The 21349-nt window shown below is 37.8% G+C and overlaps 1 protein-coding gene across 14 annotated transcripts in view; it reads left to right on the top strand.

The window, feature by feature from the left end:
* ATG10 (autophagy related 10) overlaps window positions 1-21349 on the top strand; it is a 264959-nt gene that overhangs the window by 167720 nt on the left and 75890 nt on the right. For 13 of the 14 annotated variants that reach the window (XR_006203688.1, XM_042942661.1, XM_042942668.1 and 10 more), the window contains one exon: window positions 4157-4254. Coding sequence is in view for 13 of the 14 variants with exons in the window: in XM_042942661.1 (XP_042798595.1) it covers window positions 4157-4254 (98 nt within the window). In the remaining variant the exon portion in view is untranslated. Of the gene's footprint in view, window positions 1-4156; window positions 4255-19626; window positions 20089-21349 lie in introns of those variants that run through there. The other variant, XM_042942651.1, reaches the window with a different exon arrangement.

The raw sequence follows: 21349 nt of genomic DNA on the forward strand, positions 1-21349 counted from the left end.
CAAGGTCATGGGATCGAGCCCCACGTTGGGCTCTGCACTGAGCATGGAGCTTGCTTGGGATTCTCTCTCTCTCTCTCTCTCTCTCTCTCTCTGTCTCTCCCTCCCCCTCTCCCCAGCTTGTGCATGCTCTGTCTAAAATTTAAAAAAAAAATCACAAAGTTCTTTAACTGTAACATTTAAGCTCTACTTCTATGACATGATTTTTGAAATCTATTCGATGATCTCAGTTTAATGGTTTCACTGGAATTTCTGAAGTTTCCATTTGGTTTTGAAATAATTAGAGTCACAATAATATTTTGAATATATTTTATGATTATGTCAAAAATTTTTGTTTTTGCATAAAAGATCATAAAACTAACTTTTGTATGTCTTTGATCATGAGGGTAAGAGCTGTGACTGGGCACATTGATGATAAAGGGTTAGGGAAAAGAACCCACATCATAATTCATTAAGTTATTATTGTCTTATGTGTATGTGGGAGGCAAAGCTATATTTCCCAAATCATCTGCAGTGGAAATGGTCAGCAGAAGCTGGAGAGATTGGCACTCTTGTCAGAGTAGCTAGTATAAGCACTCATTTAAGCATCATTAATCCTTTTTTTTTTTTAATATTTATTTATTTTGAGAGAGAGAGAGAGTCAGAGCGTGATCAAGGGAGTGGCAGAGAGAGAGGGAGACACAAAATCTGAAGCAGGCTCCAGGCTCTGAGCTGTCAGCACAGAGCCCGACATGGGCCTTGAACTCACGAGCCATGAGATCATGACCTGAGCCAAAGTCCTATGCTCAACCGACTGAGCCACCCAGGCACCCAATCCATGTTTTTTTTTAAAGCATATTATTAATATATTTTTTATTTTAGAGAGAGATGCCATGAGTCATGGAGAGAGAGAGGGAGAAAGAGAGAGAGATACACACAGAGAGAATCTCAAGCAGGCTGCATGCTCAGCGTGCAGCCCGACACGGAGCTTGATCCCACAAGCCTCCCACATACACATAAGACAATAATGAGTTAATGAAATATGATGTGGGTTCTTTTCTCTAAGCCTTTACCATGTGCCCAGTCACAGCTCATACCCTCACGATCACGAGCTGAGCTGAAATCAAGAGTCGGATGCTCAAATGACTGAGCCAGCCAGGCGTCTTAATACGTGTGTTTTTAAACAGTCTGTAAATGCGTTAGAGAATTTAATCACATCTATTCACTTAAAAAACACTGTTTTCTTTCTAGCCGGTAGGTAGCACTGTTATAAACATGCATGTAGGACTATCATGCATCCTTTTATGCTTTGAACTTATTATTTTTAACTCTGTAATTATCTGTTATTCTAAGTTGAGCAGATCATTTTTTTAATTCCTCTGTTGTAATATGTTAGCTTTTTTCCCTGTAAATTTGGTGTTGTCTGAAAATTTACGTCACATACCCTCAATTCTAGCATCAAATCTGATGAAAATATTTTATACCATTTGTTCTGGGTCTTTCCACATTGCTGCTAGCTGCTGGTTATTGCATTTTGTATGAATGGTTACAGCAGAATATGTGGGTTTTTGTCTGGTAATATCTGAACCACTTACCCCATCCTTAGGTTGTTGGGTGGAATATTTTAAGGAGTAAAATTAAAATCATTATTGATATTAAACCCAGCATTCTTCTCTAGGTCTGCAAAGCCTTTCTCTGTCTTAGAGGAAATAAGATTAAGTAGGGTGTCCTTTCATTTATCATTTATTCAGTAAATATTTATAAAGCATTTGCAATGTGTGAGTGATGGGGCTTGGAACTGCACTGTGGGACTGTAGTGGGGAAAGGATAAACATGGTCTCCGCCCTCAGAGGCTGAGGGAGCAGCAGGAAGGGCACTGAGACACCTCACAGGCCGAGGGAACAGCAGGAAGGGCACTTCCAGCAGGAAGGGCAATTCCACCTCCAGTGCAGTCATGAACTGGCTGCATAATTTTGGCTGATGTATGGTTCCCAAGACCTTGGTTGCCTTATTGATAAATTGAGTAATTATACCAGCTCTAACATTTTATTCTCCTACGACTTGATTTCTTCTAACTTTGACATCTGAAAATTATTTTAAAAGCATGTCATCTGTTTATAATTTTATTATTTGGTTTACTTTTTAACATTGAAGTACTTAAGATCCTATTCCCCTCTTTGAACATCAGTGCGCACACACACACACACACACACACACACGTGTGCACATACATATTTTGAAGATGTGTAGTGCTTATCTTAAGGGCAAAGTTTGGCCCTGCTCTGTAAATGTGTTCAGAAAACAATATAACACAGATACTGAAGGCAGCTTGTTTTTAACTTGTAGCTAAACATGACATTCAAATGTTAATTGGATGAATAAATCTTGTTCATTTTACAGACATGGAAATGTCAATGGAATAAAACTATTTATCACAAGATAATGGTCTCCTGCCGCCAGATAAATGCCAAGATGAAGATACTTATTGAAAATGTATCAAAATATTCTATTGCTATTTATTGAAAATAAAGGTTGAGGAAAAGTTCAACTTTTCAGGTCAAACATGAGAAATGCCCTGCCTGTGGTATTAATGTATTATATCATCAAACACAATGTGCATGGTGTAGGAACATGAGAAAATTCTAAGAAATAATGGCCCTTAAGTGAATCCCTTAGCTTTGTAGTGTGAAAGTTACCGGAGCCGTTCAGTGGGAGCTAGGAGGAGATACCTACTATGTATTAAGCTCTGACTGTGTGCCTGACCCAGTCCCAGGTGTGTTCACTGATGCACACCTGTTCACATGAACAGAATTTGAAAAGGATAATTATCCTCATTTACAGGTAAGGTTGAAAGCCAGATAGCTTGCAGTCCATAGAGAGTGCTGAATTCAAACAGCAGAATTCAAACTCAGAATTCAACAACAGAATTCAACAGCAGAATTCAAACTCAGCCTGGACTCCCAAGTCCAGAGATCTTCTCTTACACTTTGCCATCTCTACTTAAACTCCATAAGTCTGAATGAAATACCTTTTGCTTTTGGGGGTGTGGTTTGAGTAGATTATTTCTCTGAGTTTTATTGTAACCTGATGACCAAATACTTCTTCGGGTCTAATGATTTGACGTACTGATGAGCTTTCTTTAAGTGTTATTTTCCGCTTGCCTAAAGAAGGGAGCACACTCATAAGTTCTGAGGACTTGATAGCTCTGAGTGGGACAGTAGCATTAAATTCTAGTAGTAAGACCACCTTCTGCTGGCAGTTTGTGCTTTCAAGGTCTTTAGGTAATTTTCTCTTACTACTTTATTTTGCCAATTTAGACACCTATTTCTCTACTAACCTTATGCCATGGTGGCCTTCATAAAATAAATTATTTGGATTGTTACGAATATAGGTGAATTGTCAAAGCTGTTTAAAGAAAGGAAGAGAGAACTCTTGTTCACTAGACATTGTCTTAATCTCTTCATACTGATTCCTTCTCATGTCCCTCCAGCCTTAACTATTCCTTCTCCACCTGTCACAAACACTGGGTGTTAATGGCTCCCTCCTCTGAACTGTCTGAGAATTGCAGTTTTCATCTTGGCAGTGACCGCTTTCTACCTAGTGTTTTAGTATCAATATACTCTCGATAAACTTGTCATAGTTTCACTAGCAAATGGTACGCTTCTTACTGGGAGAAACTGTGTGCTTTCCTTTTCTCTATTCCCCATGGTACTCAGCAGTGTGATTTGAACATTACAGATATTTAGTCAATGAGAGAGTGAATGAAGCATGTGTACGGTCTTTGATTTAAGAACTAGAGGGAGTATTAAGATTTCAGAGGTATTTGTAGTGCACCCTTGTGAATATGGAAGTCTGTCTACCTGGTCTTTTTCCTATGCTTGTATCTATTAGTCATCTCTAAAATACATTTGGATTTTATTTATTTTTCAGAATTCCTATAGGCAATGAATGAGCAGATAATTTAACTGCTAGATGCTTACAAAGGAGAGAAGCTTGACTGTTTAAATTTCCCTCAGGAAGAAAATAGTAATTCCTATAGCACTCTTTTGATACATAAGTAATATGTGTACTAGCAAAGATTTTTTTTTTAAATATAATATTCTTCTAGTAGTTTTAGGTAGACACCAAGCACCATTGTGTCAAATGGATTACTGACAGTCTTTACCATGCACTTTTGCAGATGGAAGACCTTTAGCTCTGAAGGACATATGGGAAGGAATCCACGAGTGCTATAAGACAAGGCTGCTGCAGGAGCCATGGGACACTATTACCCAACAGGTTAGAGAATATTTTTATTTTATTATATGTCATTCTTTCACTCTGCTCGTATTTTCTTCTCGTATTCTCTCCCCTACTCTTTTTGCCCATTTCATTTCCCTATATCCTTACAAATTTCAGTTCAGAAACAGTTTCCTTTAAAACACCTTCTCAGATCCAGAGTTGGTTTAGCCTTCCTGTTATAAATTCTCAAAGCACCCTGTAATTTTCCGTTATAGTGCTTATCACAATTTTAAATTATATATTTGGATAGTTTTTAAAAAACATATTAACGTCTTTCTTTGTCATTATACTGTGTGCTCCCATGTGGGCAGACCCTGTTTTCTTTCTCTTTATGGTACACCTAGCACTGATTCGGTACTTATCATATAGTGAGCGGTCAATAAAAATGTATGAAGGAAATGAGAATAGAAACTAAGTTGGTATATTCACTAAGAAGTACATGATTTAGCCTGTGTCATCTACAGTGCTTCAGAGTTTTACTCATAGGTACGTTTGCCAAAAAATTAACTTTTGATTAATAATAGGTTTGCAATAAGTGATCTGAAAAAAGTAGAGAAAATGCATCTGCAAAAGTAGATATAAAAAGTAGATTTGTAAAAGTAGAGAAAAATAGATCTGTCAATCATATAAGTCATTATTACTGCCTTGCTAAAATCAGCAGTTAATTATTTTAGAAATTTAAAAATACTCATCACCTTGCAACCAATCATGGTCTCCTTAAAAATAATTTTTACTTATATCAAAAATCTTATTTTTTCCCAGCCTCTGTTAAGCTTAATCAAAGCCTCCTTTAAAAATGACCGTATCAGCCATTAAAATTTTTATGCTCTCTTATGTGTTTGATCATAATAATGACAGTTTACCTCCCAATCAGCATAAGAATCCTTAGTATCTTATAAGTAGTTCTTTGACAGTGACTCCAAAGGACCATTTTGTAGATTTTAATTAGGGACAAAACTAGGTTTAAGTACACAGTCCCTGAAATTAATCCTTTCCTTTCCCTTCCCATCATTGCACTCACACATAGATCTAGTCCTGTGGCCTCACCTGGAACAATTAGTAAGCCCTTGCACCTCAGGTCTGCTCCTTCACTCCCTGCTCGTACCATTAGTCACATCCTCCTAACCATGGTGCACTTATCTTGCCTATGTGTAAACCTGTAGTAGCTTCCAAAAGCCTATGCCATGTGGTCTAAACGCCTGACTGGGGCTCTATGGCTGCCATCCCCTGGCTCCAACCTGCCCTTTTGAGCTGATCTTATACTCCTACTCCACTCTATATAGTCTCAGCTCCTTCTGAACAAGGCTTTCCATTTTCCAGAAGCTATTCTGTGCACTTTGTTCTTAGAATTCTTTCCAGACTTAAAGACTTCCCTATTGCCTTTGTTCTATCTTTATTTTTCCTTTTTGTTCTCTCATGTTTCTTTCTTGAAACCACTTCAGCTCACAAAAGTGACCCCCTCTGAAATTCCAGTAGTGTAGAGCAGGCATGGGTGGTTGCTATGAAGAAGGATAAAGAGTTATATAAGCAAATCCAATCATAAAGATTTTTGGCAAGAGTGTTTTATTTTATGCAAAGCATTTTATTTATTTAATTTTTTTTCTTTTACCATTTATTTATTGTTGAGAGATAGAGACAGACAGAGCATGAGCAAGGGAGGGGCAGAGAAAGAGGGGGACACAGAATCCAAAGCAGGCTCCAGGCTCTGAGCTGTCAACACAGAGCCTGATGCCAGGCTCGAACCCACGAACTGTGAGATCATGTCCTGAGCTGAAGTCAGAATGCTTAACCGACTGAACCACCCAGGTGCCCTGATTTTTTTTTTTTATTTTTTAAAAGTTATTTTGAGGGAGAGAGAGTGTGTGGACAAGTGGGGGAGGGGCAGAGAGAGAGAGGGAGAGAGAGAGAGAGAGAATCCCCTAAGCAGGCTCCACACTGCCAGCCTGGAGCCAGACATGGGGCTTGATCTCACGAACCATGAGATCATGACCTGAGCCAAAACCAAGAGTCAGACACTTAACTGACTGAGCCACAAAATGCCCCTATGCAAAGCGTTTTAGATTAGCCTTTAAGTATTGAGTGCTACGAGTTTCGACTTCCATTGTTCTGCTAGTGACCACAGACTGTCTCCAAATGTATACTGTAGTGTCAGAATCCACAGGACCCAGAAAATGTTTGGTTACAAGAGTCCAGGAAGATGGCAAAAAGTAGAGGCAAAAGATAGATAACAAAGATCCCAAAACACACATGTATTTCACTTTAGTGCCTTTTTTGTCTGTTCCTCTTAATTTCCATTTTGCATTTTGTTCCTGAGCCCAATTCTTATCCTTTTCCTTTTTCTGCCACTAGCAGCCCTGTTACTAATCTCAGTGCAAGACCATAGCACAATTCCTGGTGACCTGTGTCATTTTGGGTTTTAATTCTATGTGTCTCTGTTCTGACTTGTGACCTATGAACAAGACTTTGGACTCAACTGTATTTTCTTAGTTTCCTAATACCATGTTACCAACAGATTTCTTTCTATTGATAGAATCCTAAGTTGCTAAACCAGCCAAATGAACCAATCTGTACATGGATTGTTTTTAAAGAAATTGACTAATATCTTTTCATTTGTGGATACTTAAGTGGCAGATAGACAGCTTAGTAACAGACCATCTTTTTCCTACCTGTCGTAGTATAGTAGTAATGATGAAATCACAATAAGCGCTGATTGTTAGCACCCAAGCGTGGGGCTCACTTAATGGGAGAGATGGTTGGTATCACCAAAGTACGGCACAACTGTAATATTTAGTTGTTCCTTTGGAACTTGTCTTATGGGGATTGATCTGTGGACAGGTATCCCACTTTTGACAACAAACTTTGTTTAAGCTTTAGAATTGCTTGTCACGGTGCATGTCCAGTGTTTAAAGACCTTGCCAGGGAAACTCTTGTTGTTGCCTTTGCATTCCTGACATGTGAAAGTCATCATGAATATCTCCTTTGGAGGTCTTGACTTTTAATCCTAGATTCATTAATGAGTTGGTATTTGCATGCTCTTTTTTGCTTGAGATCTTTGAGAGAGTGGGTCTTCATTTTTGTAAAGCCCATCTGGAGAAAAAGTAGGGTGTCTTCAGTGGGGTAATGGGGATGGTGTGATGCAGCACTAGGGGAGAATGAGCTGATAGAATATTGGCAACACTGAACAGTAGATAGCGTTTTGCAGAATTATACTAAAGAGCCATTAGCTTGCAGACTGAACGTGATAATAATATCCTGTCCTCCAGAGTGGCTTAAAGACAAAAGCAGCCCTCACATAATATAAAATGCATTTCACTTCATTTTAAGGCTTGATTGTGCTCATATAGTTTGTTGCTCTTCATCTTTAGTAATCACATTTCTGTTCTCTCAGCATTTGTCTTGATGATAAGGACCTGTTCATGTCAGACATGAATGCTCTCTTTTGACGACAAGCCACTAATGAATCTCATACATTTGATTATGGTGATTACTTACCTGCTTTTGTCCAATATTACGAATTACCTATTATCTCAATCCTGTAGCCTAATAAAGAACTTCTGAAAGTAAGTTAACAGATGCCTAGGTTGGATCTGCCCAAATTAGTACAATGAATGTTACAATAATGATCACTCATAGGTGTGGGCTGTTTTAGGTAAAGAACTCCTGTGACCTTGGCACGGACTAAAAGTCATAATATAAGAAAGTATACCTTCAATTTTACTTGAAGATGTGTGTGTTTATGTATGTGTTTGTGTGTATGTGGTCAGATAAGTAATTGGTTTGTACTATTTTCTTGTTTGTCAACTTTATATTATGGAAAATTATAAACATATACAAAAGTAGAGGTAATAGTATAATACATTTAAAAACTAATGGTCAATCTTATTTATTTTAGTGTCTTACCCAATCTGGAATTTTTTAAAGCAAATCCTAGATATGATATCTCATCCAAAAAAATTTAAGTATGTATCTGTAAAATATAAGGGCTTTTCACCAGTGTTTATAGAAGCTATATCCATAGTAGCCCAAATGGAAACAACTCTGATGTCCTTCAGAGCATGGAGATTAAACAACGTGGTACATCCTTACTAGGGAATACTACTAGGTAATACAAAGGAACCAACTACTGATATGCTGACCAACCTGGATGAGTGTCCAGAGAATTATTCTGAGTACAAAAAGCCAACCTCAAAAGGTTGCATAGTATATGATTCCATTTAATCTAACATTTTTTAAGTGACAAAATTATAGATTAGAGAATGAATCTGTGGTTGTTGGGTGTTAGAGAAGAAGGTGTTCCTGGGAAGGAAGAGGGTATGGCTATAAAAGGCAACACGAGGGAGCCTTGTATCAATGGAAATATCCTGTCACTGAGTGCATCAATGTTAGTATCTTGGTTGTGATATTGTACTATAGTTTTGCAAGATGTTACCACTGGGGAACTGGGTGAAGGGTATGAATGATCTTTTTTTTTTTTAATGTTTATTTATTTTTGAGAGAGAGAGGGAGAACAAGTTAGGGAGGTGCAGAGAGAGAAGAAGACAGAATCTGAAGCAGGCTCCAGACTCTGAACTGTCAGTGCAGAGTCCAACGTGGGGCTTGAACCCATGAACTGTGAGATCATGACCTCAGCTGAAGTCAGACACTTAACCAACTGAGCCGCCCAGGTGCCCCATGAATGATCTTTTTGTATCATTTCTTATGACTACATGTGATTCTACAGTTATCTCAAAATAAAAAGTTTAAAAAAAGATAAGAACTCTTAAAAATAATATAACCACATTTCTATTATCACAAATAAATTAATAATTTCTTAATATTAAGTAAGCAATTGATGCTTAAATTTTCATATTTGTTTTTTTATAGTTTCTTTGAATCAGGATTCAAATAAGGCTTATACATTAAAATGGTTAACAACCCTTAAGACTTTTGAAACTAAGATTTTCATTCCCCTCTCTCTCTTTTTTTCCTCACAAATTTTTGTTGGAGAAACAAGGTTTTTGGTCCTATAGTATTTGTAGTCTGTTGTTTTGTTGTTATTGTTTTGTTTTGTTTTGTTTTGTTTCTGATTGTATCTCTGTGATGTTGTTTGGTGTGTTCCTTCCTGCGTTTTCCTTAAACTTGTATTTAGACCTGGAGGCTTGATCAGATTCAGGTTTGTTTTTGGGGGCATGAATACTTAATAGATGATTCTGGATACTTCTATCAAGAGGCACATAATGTTTGGTTATCTTTCTTTTTTGCGTTGTTAGAAGCCATTCATGATTATTGCCTAGATCCATTAACTCATTAGGGGTTGCAAAATAGTGATGTTCTAATTCTATCATCCATTATTTATGAGCTGGACTGCTTTATAACAGCAGTTTCCTTCACCAGCTTAGTTACTTGAGGTATGTTTCATATAGAAAATGCAGGGTAAATGTTCTAGCATTTAAGATAATGAGCTGGTTCTCTAGCATCCTAAGGTGACCAAGAAACTTTTCTTATGTATCTTTGTGGACTTGTGGATGTAAATGTTTTATGCATTTCAATTCATTATAGTAATCATCTTTATGGTTGCTTGATTTGCCTCATGTTTGGCCACTGAAAGTCTCTTTAAGTTGGCCCCTGAGTTATTTTGATATAACCCAAGTAGCTTTTTGGTTTGAAAAGTTGTTGCTGGTTGCCCATTCATGTCGTGCAGTTCATGCCCAGACTTACCCCTCCATCTGCAAAGGAGGCTTGCTTTCTTTTAGAGCCTTTATCAAGGTGCTGGAGCCAGACAGGGTGAACACCACTGCTTACTAGCTGTACGAATTTGGGCAAATTACAGAAACTCTCTGTGTCTTATTTTTCCATTAAAGATAATGACAGCATCTACCAAGAGTTGTTGGGAAGACTAAGAAAGAGGGTTGCATACAAAACTCATCCTGTGCCATATCTCCTTGCACATATTTTCTAACATCTGAACTGTGTACTTTAAGTTTGGAAACCAAAACTTTTGAGGTATTTTGTTTTTTGATCCCACATGTCTGGGGAAGGCTGAGTACAAATAAATGAATGGGATTGGGTAGATAAAGTTGGAAAGAAACTCGTTATGTTTCCTTGTGTGATCCCTTATAAGTATATGAGAACTGGATTAAATATTGGCAGGAAATAGAGTTAAGAGGAACCTGTGCAATGCACATTTTACATATCCCAAATACCATTAATTTCATTTTGAAGACTTCATCGTGTCTAAAACATGCAAAAATATGGTAATTAATTTCAGTGAGTTTTCATCGTATTTCCATGATAATCTCTCAGGGTAAAAAAAAAAAAAAAAGAAAACACAACAAAAAACAAAACTCCTTAGACACCTTTTGGTGAAGAGATTGCTTTTGACTCTCGGTGATGCAGGAAGTCACTGGTTAAGGAGTCTTAAATAATGAAGCTTGATGTGTTGCCTCGTGATTTATAATGATGGCTGATAAACTGATGATTTAATTGTGCTTCCTCTAGTAATAATCTTAAGTGCTCAAGTGAAGTTCCAGTGATTGGCTTTCTTCTGAACTCAGTCTCCCTGGAGTCTTTAGGCATCTCTTTTACACAACATCCGATAACTGACTTTTAACTGTTCCTATTTTAAATAATACAAATCAATTAAAACACACAGCTGTTTAACAAAACTTCTCGATGTTGGTACAGGTCTCTGTGGGTATTTCCTGATGGCTCATAATGACATCAATTTAGTGCACCTGGTAGGATCTGTGTGCACTGGAAGTGGCTTAATTCTTAAATGACAAGAAAATTAAGAAGTCTTTTATGGATTGTTGCTGCTGCTTCAAAATCGCTGCCAGCACCATTGCAGACTCTTTCATGGTGCAGTTTTATGTAAATGGCACTGCAGATACCATGTGATTGTTTTCTCTGTAATTTGCTGCTAATTTGTTGATTCTGGGTTTCTAGGTATTCATTCTGGACATTCATAAGTAACTTTAGCGGGTAGGTTTTATAGTGCCGTAGTAAATGCATCTAGCTTGCAGACTTTTTGTAGAAACTTTCCAGTGTTTTCACAGTACTCAATGATTCTACCACACTGTACTATCTTATGAGAGTAGAATATGCTTTCATCACTGTATCTCATTTTCTTTGGTATCTTAAGATAATGATGACAGTGCTATTTTTCTCTGTCTCTATTAGTAATTATTTCTAGATTGTCAGTCTGCACATGCATTGTGACTTTTAATATTTATTGAATGCTGATGCTGTACTTCACTTTCCATATTCATTTTTTTAATCAATTCAGAAATATCCATTGTCACTTACACTCCACTGTGCTTTTCTTCTTGTGGGGTAAAAACACATTTTCATAAGTTTTGCTTGTTCCTTAGATTAAGAAGTATATGAAACCTTGTTCCCTTTATCTTTTACTAAATAATTAATTTCTCTCACAATTTTCTTTGATTTTACACCCTGAAATGTTTTTAGAAAGCCTTAACTTTATCCTAGATGCTATTTAGGCACTGGTATAATATTATTTTCTCATCCAACTTTTACTTTTTAAAGTTTTCTGGCCATTAACCACTAATTAAGTGTTCAGAATAGTCTAAGTAGAATTGGGGGGAGGTGTGATTTATTATGTAAGACCCTTGTCTTACTAAATTAATTTCTAAGATGTTTTGTTTTATTCCATTTAAATGAGAGTTCACATAAATAAGCAAGGAAAGCTTTTTTTTTTATATAAATAACCAGCTTATATTGGTATATTTGGGTTTTATTTCTTTAAATTGAAATTTATTTTGCTAGGCAATGAAAACAGGAGACTGGTTAACGTACTTTGTCATATGTATATCTGATTAAGCAGAATATTGCTTGGCTTTTTACCATCACAGTTGCACTTTTGACTCAGCACATGCCTTGACTTTATATAAGACTTTGTTTAAGGAATTTGCCAGCATTTCACTGATCCTTGAAATTTCTCTTTCTAAAAAAGGAGCCGCTCATAAATGTAAAAACAAAATGCCATTTAAAATATTTATAATTAATTTTAATACTAATCTTAGCACATTTCATTTTGATAATTACCATCAATTTTTAATTTTTAATAAACATCTTAGTTCTAAAACTTTATGTTTGAGGAACATTTGTATTCTCATTTCCAGTTTTTGAGAAAGAGGTTAATGGTGGGTAGGCAGGAAGAAGCAGCTAGAGGTAGGTAGAGAAGCCTGGGGGAGCAGAAAGGCAGGCACAAGACCTGGAGGGGGGATGGAAGGTAGACTGTGCAGACACACATATTCACAGGTAGGTTTTGAGTCCCCTGTAAGGGTATAAGCTTCCTAAGAAACATGCTATTTGTTTCATCTTTAAGAAAAAAATTTTTTTTTACATTTATTTATTTTTGAGAGACAGAGCACAAGTGGGGAGGGGCAGAGAGAGGAGACAGAATCCAAAGCAGGCTCCAGGCTCTGAGCTGTCAGCAGAGAGCCCGACGCGAGGCTTGAACTCACAAACCGTTAGATCATGACTTGAGCCGAAGTTGGACACTCAGCCAACTGAGCCACTCAGGCGCCCCATGTTTTATCTTATTTTTGACACCATGGTGCCTGCACACACATATTCTACCATGTAATAATTGCACATTTTTTATTCCACTTCCTACCCTTGACAGATTCTTTTTTCACCTGTTGTTTTCCTGATTCTTTTCCATGTGAGCTGTTATATTCTCCATATTTTATTTGCAGTGTATATTTTATAGTTTAAAATTTGGCCAATAAATAGGGATAATACCAAAGTATATAAAGCAGGTGTACAAATCATTACAATTATTATATTGTATGCCAATATTATCTTTTCAGTATATTAATTCATTTCTACTTCCTTCTATCCAATCTGAATTTCAGAAGTATTTCAAGTGGTATATACACATATAGTCTAATATAATAATGCATATACTATAGCCATCAAAGCAAGTGAATAAGAACTCAGTGATGGAGGGGGAAAGACGCTTGGAACAGAAACATCTAAGCCAAGGGTTATTTCTGAGTTTTCTAGAACAACAAGTAACAAAAAGGGAAAGCCAATTAAATCCATTGCTTTTATTCTGTTATGGAAGGATGCAGACAAGTTTATCAGGAGAAACAAAATTCTCTTGTGTTAAATTTTAGTAAGATAATTTTACAAATATGAAAAACTAGTCTCCTTTATAGATACCACATAAACCAACTTCAGGAGATGGGGAGAGAATGAAGTCCAGTTGAGGTATTCTGAGAGTTACAGTAATATATATTGCACATTTGGATATATATGGCAAGGCCCTTATTAGCAGCTTACTGTTCAGAGTCAGCCTGCAGATGTTTTTTTGAGTGCTTTGAAATTTCTTTGAATTTGAATGCCTTTGGACTGGATATGTGCTCTGTAGTTAACCATGGTCACTTCCCCTCCCTATTGCTTCATACCTTGTCTATGCTTATTTACTTTGCCTACCTGTTTTCTAAAGGCATTTGTGTTTGCCTATTCCTACATTGATACAAGATGCAAAGAAAGATCTTAGAGATTCTGTATGATTCTGAATTTGTGAATCATGGTAGGTATTTTGGATTGTCCTCAGATAAAAGTGCTATCACCTGGGCTTGCATTTTTAATAATTGCTGTTTTTGTCTGATTAACAAAAGTGATACATACTGATAATGTTTAACAAAATACAAAATAGCAAGAAGAAATGAAAAATTACTTATAATCTCAAACATTCAGTGGTACCATTGTTAACCTTTCAGTTCATAGCTTTCTAATATATATATATATATGGGGGCACCTGGGTGCTCAGTTGGTTAAGTGACTGACTTCACCTCAGGTCATGATCTCGCAGTTCTTGACTTCGAGCCCTGCGTCAGGCTCTGTGCTGACAGCTCAGAGCCTGGAGCCTACTTCGGATTCTGTGTCTCCATCTCTCTCTGCCCCTCTGCTGCTTGCGCTCTGTTTCTCTCTCTCTCAAAAATAAATAATCATTAAAAAAATTTTAAATATATACATATGTAATACATATATTCACATATATGTATATATTATATGTAAATATACACAAATACAAATGAGATTATACTATGCACCTGGTGTTTGAAATTTACATCACAGACATCTTTTTATGTCAATACTTAAATACATCTAAGTTTTCCCTTTTTTTAAGTTGATTTTGTTTATTTTGAGATAGAGCATGCATGTGTGAGCAGGGGAGGGGAAGATAGAGAGAACCCCAAGCAGGCTCTGCCCTGTCAGCACAGAGCCCGAAATGGGGCTCAATCTCACAAACTGTGAGATCATGACCGGAGCCAATATCAAGAGTCAGACTCATGGGGCGCCTGGGTGGCTCAGTCGGTTGAGCGGCTGACTTCAGCTCAGGTCATGATCTCGCGGTCAGTGAGTTCGAGCCCCGCGTCGGGCTCTGTGCTGACAGCTCAGAGCCTGGAGCCTGTTTCAGATTCTGTGTCTCCCTCTCTCTGACCCTCCCCCGTTCATGCTCTGTCTCTCTCTGTCTCAAAAATAAATAAACGTTAAAAAAAAAATTAAAAAAAAAAAAGAGTCAGACTCATAACCAACTGAGCAACCCAGGTACCCCTAAATTTTCCTTTTAATAACTATGTAGAATTCCATTCTAAGGCCATGCCATAATCATTTTAACCTATTTTATATTGTGAACTGAGTTATTTTCCAATTGTCTTATAAACAATTCCTAAGTGAACATCCTTGTATTTATAATCTATGTGGTTGTCAGATTATTTCTTTGGAATAAATCCTTAGAAGTCAAATTGGTGAGTCAGTAAGTATTCACATTTAAAGATTTTGTTAAATATTCCCATGTGTACTCATTCTTACTACCCGTAGTATATTAGAGAACTAATTGTCCTAAGTACTCACTGACACTGGCCACAATTGTTCTTCTTAAAGTGGTACAATCTGATGTCAACCAGGCTTCTGACAGGAGTCTTGTACTTGAATCCTGAGTTACTGATGAATAGCTGAAATGTGAATTTTTCTTGCAATTCACTGGCACATACATTTTAGACACTAGGTAAGTTGACATAAGGTCATAACTAAAGGGTCTGACTTCCATTCTTGCCAACACTGATCACTGTTTCTGCTGTCCAGAGGCAGCTCACAGGAGTACCTGCCAGCAAGGCTGAGGCTTCTATTTTTATGTAAGCCTTATTAGATTTGCACAAATGATTGAACAGAATTCATGGAAACTTGTAAGTCTTGCTCCTTTAAGTATGGAAGGTAGGATCTTAGAGAGCAAGATTTTTGCCAGCAAGAATTATCAGTTACCCACTGTACCCATTTAACAAGATTGTATGTAATTGAGTAAAACTATATCTGAAGGGGCCTGCCAAGTGATGTAACTATCAATACACTGCCCTGCAAACAATTAAAAGTTAGCATTTTGAATACTTTGAAAGTAGTATCCATTTAGGTTCCAAAGAACATCTTCCAAACTGAAAATTTTGATTTTGGCACAGTTGTGCTTAAACTGTTCCTCCTGGCAATAATTAGCTGCTAGATTAATGTATTCTTTAAATAGAACAAGGTCATCACCACATAGACGGGTGCTTGTCTCTCTGTTTCCTGCCACAGGAAATCAAGTATTCAATTCTTCTAAAAGCCATATGAAAGTGGAAATAAATTTATGTGTGGGGCATGAATGGAACTCTATTATACAACCTTTTAAGATTAGAATTTATCTTGCCTAAAGATTATTCTAGTAATAATAGCTAACATTTAGGGAGAGTTTCTCAAGTTCCAGGCATTCTTCTGAATACACATATTATTTTACTTAATCTTCTGAACTCTCCTAACAGGCTGAATCTATTCTCCAAATTTTAGAGAAGGAAAAACTGAGGCACAAAGTCATAAGATAACCTGCTAAAGGTCAAACATCTACTGAATGACAGAATCAGAATTTGAGCTAATGACCTAGAGAGGTCATGTGTTAATCACTATTTTGTTTCTCCCACAATGCTAATCTTGTTCTCAAGATGTTATCATATTGAAGATATGTTAAAGTAGATCTGAACCCTTTCTGGGTCATGGGCCTCTGTGAGAATCTGATGAAAACTCTGGAGGCTTTTCCTAGGCATATAGTATTTTGCAACCCTAATCAGCAAACCCCTCAACAAGACATCCAAATCCTTGGAACTTGTAGTGGCCATTGTGGATTAGAATTCAACATTCACCCTATCCTGCTTCTCTTCTCCCTTTCCTGTACTGCAGACATTGGAAAGCTGAAACATGATTCTCCATCTCCATTTTGGAGAGGTGTCTGAATTTGATTTAGGTTCATCATATTAGATGCATTTGTGCAGGATTTGGAAGGTAGAGGTGTTGGAGGCTGCACTTTGTTGGAAACACTGCAGGTTGCAGAGGTTTTCTGTATGGCTCCAGCGTTGGTCACTAACTTTGGGTGTGTCAAGAGGGAGAGGATGGGCAATCATTTTGCTGGTGTAAATTGCAACAGGTGTGGTGTGGCCCTGGCAATGGCCACAGTAGAGGCAAGTTTCTGATCATGCGAGTGGAGGTGTGATTCTAGAATGATGGATTCCTGATCTGAAAAGAAGCAGTAGGTCCCGTGGTGTCCAATTCTCCAGTATGGATTTGGAAATTATTCTTGGAAAGTCATTTAGAATTTGTTTTTTTAACCCTCCCAATGAGGGTTTCAGCTAGTCAGATGTTTGTTGCAACTGAACCTTGATTGCTACAGTAATGTATAGCTGGACCCGAGGATAGTTTTTGTCAACAGGTTGGAAGTTTGGCTCTGAAGTCAGAAATACTTGGGTTCTTATTTAAGTTCTACTTATTAACATTGTGACCAAGAACAAATTATTAGACTTTTCCCCTTCCTCATTTTCAGAATGGGAGATTATTTGTATATGGGGACCATTATAAGGACTACCTTGTTGGGTTGTTGTGAGAATTATGTGAATTCATGCATGTGATCTGTTTAGCATAATGTTTGGCATATAGTTGATACTAAGGGTGTGAGTTCTTATTACCATTAATCCATTAATACTGTGAAAAAGAAAAGTAGTGGACATAATTTCTGATTTGTGTAAAATATAGCACTGCAATAGTCAGTAGGATAATTGTTGTCAAGTTTCCCACAGCAGTATATTCACAGGCACAAACTGATAGTTTATTGAGGAAGGAGCTGCATAGAGTACTTAGGAGTTGTATTTACTTAGTCAACTAAATAAAGAGTTTTGTAGTTCTCATTCAAAACAGCATTCAAAGAGTTCTCCTTCCTCAGGAGAGAACTTCAGCTATTTCAGTGTGCTGTATTTTATGTGATGGGATTGATACATCATGGGAGCAGTGTCCCAAGTCTGTGAGAGCAGCAGTAGCCCATCTGGGCCTGTGAGAACTCATCTCCACAGCGCTTCTCCCTGAGTCATGACGTGAGCAGCTTCATTCTAAAATCTGTAGTTGTTATTGGACCTGTGGCTAAGCCTACAGCTTCCTATTGAGACATAGATATATCTTAGCATACCCTGCAATACATCTAAAATTGAATACTATAGATATTGTCGTCAATTTTTTAAACCACTTGCTGGTAAAAGGAGGTGAATTGAATACATGTCTAAGTAGCTTCCTCTAATCAATATGACCCTTTCTGTCAGGCTTTCTCCCTACCCACTTGCTCATCCCCAGCCTTATTCAATTAGTCGTTAATAACCAAGAATGTAGTGGCCTGTCCCTCAAATCCTCAAATGGCAGTAAGGCAGGTTTTTCAAATTTAGATTTGTTAATACGCAGCCTGTGGGGAAGTCCATGAAAGGGCAGTCAGAACAGTATACACCTTAGATCACAGAAGTGTGCTTATATAACCCATTTAAAAGGTTCCTAAAGCCTTCCTCCCCCCAACTTGATTTGCAGGTTGTCCCACAATCAAATTAATTTCAAACAGCTGATAAAGGAGAAAATATATATATATATATTTTTTTTTTAATTTTTTTTCAACGTTTTTTTATTTATTTTTGGGACAGAGAGAGACAGAGCATGAACAGGGGAGGGGCAGAGAGAGAGGGAGACACAGAATCGGAAACAGGCTCCAGGCTCCGAGCCATCAGCCCAGAGCCTGACGCGGGGCTCGAACTCACAGACCGCGAGATCGTGACCTGGCTGAAGTCGGACGCTTAACCGACTGCGCCACCCAGGCGCCCAAAGGAGAAAATATATTTAAGAGTCCTGTAAAATGATCACTTTTGATCCTTCAAAGTCCATCTCCTACATAGAAAAGATCAACAAAATGCACTTCTTTTCCACATTTTATTTAAATTCTTCACAGGCATGTTTGACATCTGTGTTGCCACCAGGAAAGGCTAAATGATCATTAGTGCTGGTCTCTTGAATATGTGGGTGATGTTTCCTCATGGACTTCAATTTAGAAGAATTAAGCTATAACTTGACGCAAATTTGACCATTGATCAAAGCAGCTGTCCCTACAGGTGTGAACCTTATAGAACAATCTCAAAACAAATCTTTCTCCTACTGATGAAGCTTTAATCAAATCATGATCATTTTGTGTACTCTGATCTCCAGAAATTATTGTGTCAGCTAATTCGTGTTTCATACTGGCTTCTGGAAATTCCCTTGTGTGAGTGGGGTTATCTCAGGGCTATTCTCTGTGTATATTACAGTATTTGTGAGAATGCATGGGGGAAGAGAGGCCATATGTGGAAGAGGCCAAGTAAACAAGATAGATCTTTGGAACCTGCCACCTGACTTCAGTCAAAGTATGCCACCTTCTGGGTGTTTTTGGGTCATTGTAAGGTTTTATTTCCAAAAAGTGTTCTGGTGCTTTAAAATTTTCAAAAACATCTGAGCTAGAGGATATTTTGCATAGATATAATTCAAACAATTGTCAAGTTAAAGCTAGGCAACTAACCTTGCCCTGTTCCTTGACAAGGGGAATTTTAGTTTTGAGACATGCCAGGTCTATCTTTTGAGAGAGTCAAGTCAGGAATATGTAAGCCTATATTGTTTCTAGCAGGTTGCTCAGAAAATAAAAGCCTTCTCGTCTTAACTGAAATCAGTGTGGCCAGGCCTACCTTTGCATCTGCTAAAGTTATTTTGTGGAGTGATTGAATAAAAATCATTCTTAGATTCCATAGCCTTGGATGTTACAGAGTTCATTCTATCAAACAAATGACTTCTAGCATCTAATGATATGACTCAGAAGGAAGATGATCAGGGTGTTTGAATTAATTGTCCATCCTGCCACTTCACAATGCACAGACTTTTGGCCCCTTGGGTATGTGTGGAGCTCCCTTAGAATAATGGGAAAAAAAATGTATCCAGTTAACTTTGGAAATGGAGGATCTTCAGTTTCTATAGCTGCCAGTAGTGTCTCCTTTTTTCTTTCAGCTAACTCAGCTCACGTGTACTTTAGATACGATGGCCAATCTGCAGACCAACATAGCTCAGGAAAATCACCCAGGATGCCCTTTCTTCTTGTCTTGTGCAAAGTCTGCTTTTACTTTTGTCTCATTCCTGCCTGTTTTCAAGTATTTTGTTGTGTAACTGTAATGATGACACCCTCTGGTCCCACGACTTTGGTATTTGAGACTGATATTCCTGGTGTACAAACCGTAGCTCTCTCTTGCCATCATTGGCTTTGGTCTTGGCTCCCTATGCTACTTAAGAAAATTTCTCTCTTCTTCTGGCCCACAAACAACAAATGTGTCAGGATCTTCCTAACCATCCCAAACTCTTTTCAACCACGATTGGATGAAGACTAAAGAAATCTGAAGTGCAGCATAACCAACCAGTCATTCTGAGATGGGAGGTTTGTCTAAAATCACTGATAACTTTCCAGGTGATGGTTTGATAGTTTGGAAATTTTAAGGGCCCTTTATTTTATTTATTTATGGATTTATTTTTATCTTTTTAAAAAGAAAAAGACGAGGGGGTAGAGGAGCAGAGTGGGGGAGGGGAGAGGGAGACAGAGAGGGAGGGAGGGAGAGAGAGAGAGAGAGAGAGAGAGAGAATGTTAAGCAGGCTCCACACGAGAGAGAGAGAGAGAGAGAGAGAGAGAGAGAGAGAGAGAGAGAGAGAAGAGAGAGAGAAAGAGAGAGAGAAAGAGAGAGAGAGAATGTTAAGCAGGCTCCACACCCAGATGTGGGGTTGGATCTCACGACCCTGGGATCATGACTTGAGCTGAAATCAACAGTTGGACACTCAACCAGCTGAGCCACCCAGGCACCCCAGAGTCCCCTTATTTTATGTCTATCTGTCTGTCTCTATAAATAAAATTATTTTTGCACCCATACCAAGTTCACATTCAGGGGCTCAGGTGATTGACCTCAGCTGAGTCTGAGTGCCCTGTGAACTCTTGCAAAGGGGTGGTGTTTAGCAGGAAATAAGGTCTGTTTCCTGATCTATGAGTGTTTTGTCCAGGTCCTGATAACTGTGTGATGTTACATGCCCTGCCCATGGAAAAGAGAAGACTTCACTTTTTAGAATGAAAACATGAGGGAAATTGGGAGACAGGGAAAGAATGGGCCTAGGAAAGGTTGATTAAGGGGATTCAGCTGATAATACAGTGTATTTCCCTTGGGGTTTTCATTTAATTCACCTGCCCAATTCTAGATTTTATTCAGAGACATTCTAAGTATAATTAGACGACTTATAGGTGATCAAAATAAACCAGGTTTGCATTTAATAACCAAAATAGAAGGCTAGGATTAGGATGCACATTTTCTACATGTTTTCCATAGTTTTGACCTCAACTTTAAATTCGCTTTCAAAAGCAGAGATTCCACAACCTGATTCTGTGGTCTGAAAGGTTATTGGTCTCACTTTGCAATATTCTAAGGATGGGCAGCTATTGTATTTTAATTGAAAAAAAAAAATCCCAGAAGAGAACAATACTAGAATAGGTTCCTGGGATTTGGGGACTTGCTTGAAACTTTATTTAATTGCTGTTTTGCATGACTTTTCATATTGAATGTTCCAAACACTGAGCATCCTAATTTTGTTAGTGGAAGTGTTTACTTAATATGGCAATTTACCTTAGTTTCTGGTAAGGAGCATGATGTGCCCCAAACATTATCAGGTACATATGCCCATTCAGCTCTCACATGGGTAT

Source organism: Panthera leo, chromosome A1 (assembly GCF_018350215.1).
Source record: "Panthera leo isolate Ple1 chromosome A1, P.leo_Ple1_pat1.1, whole genome shotgun sequence".
Classification (NCBI taxonomy): Eukaryota; Metazoa; Chordata; class Mammalia; order Carnivora; family Felidae; genus Panthera; species Panthera leo.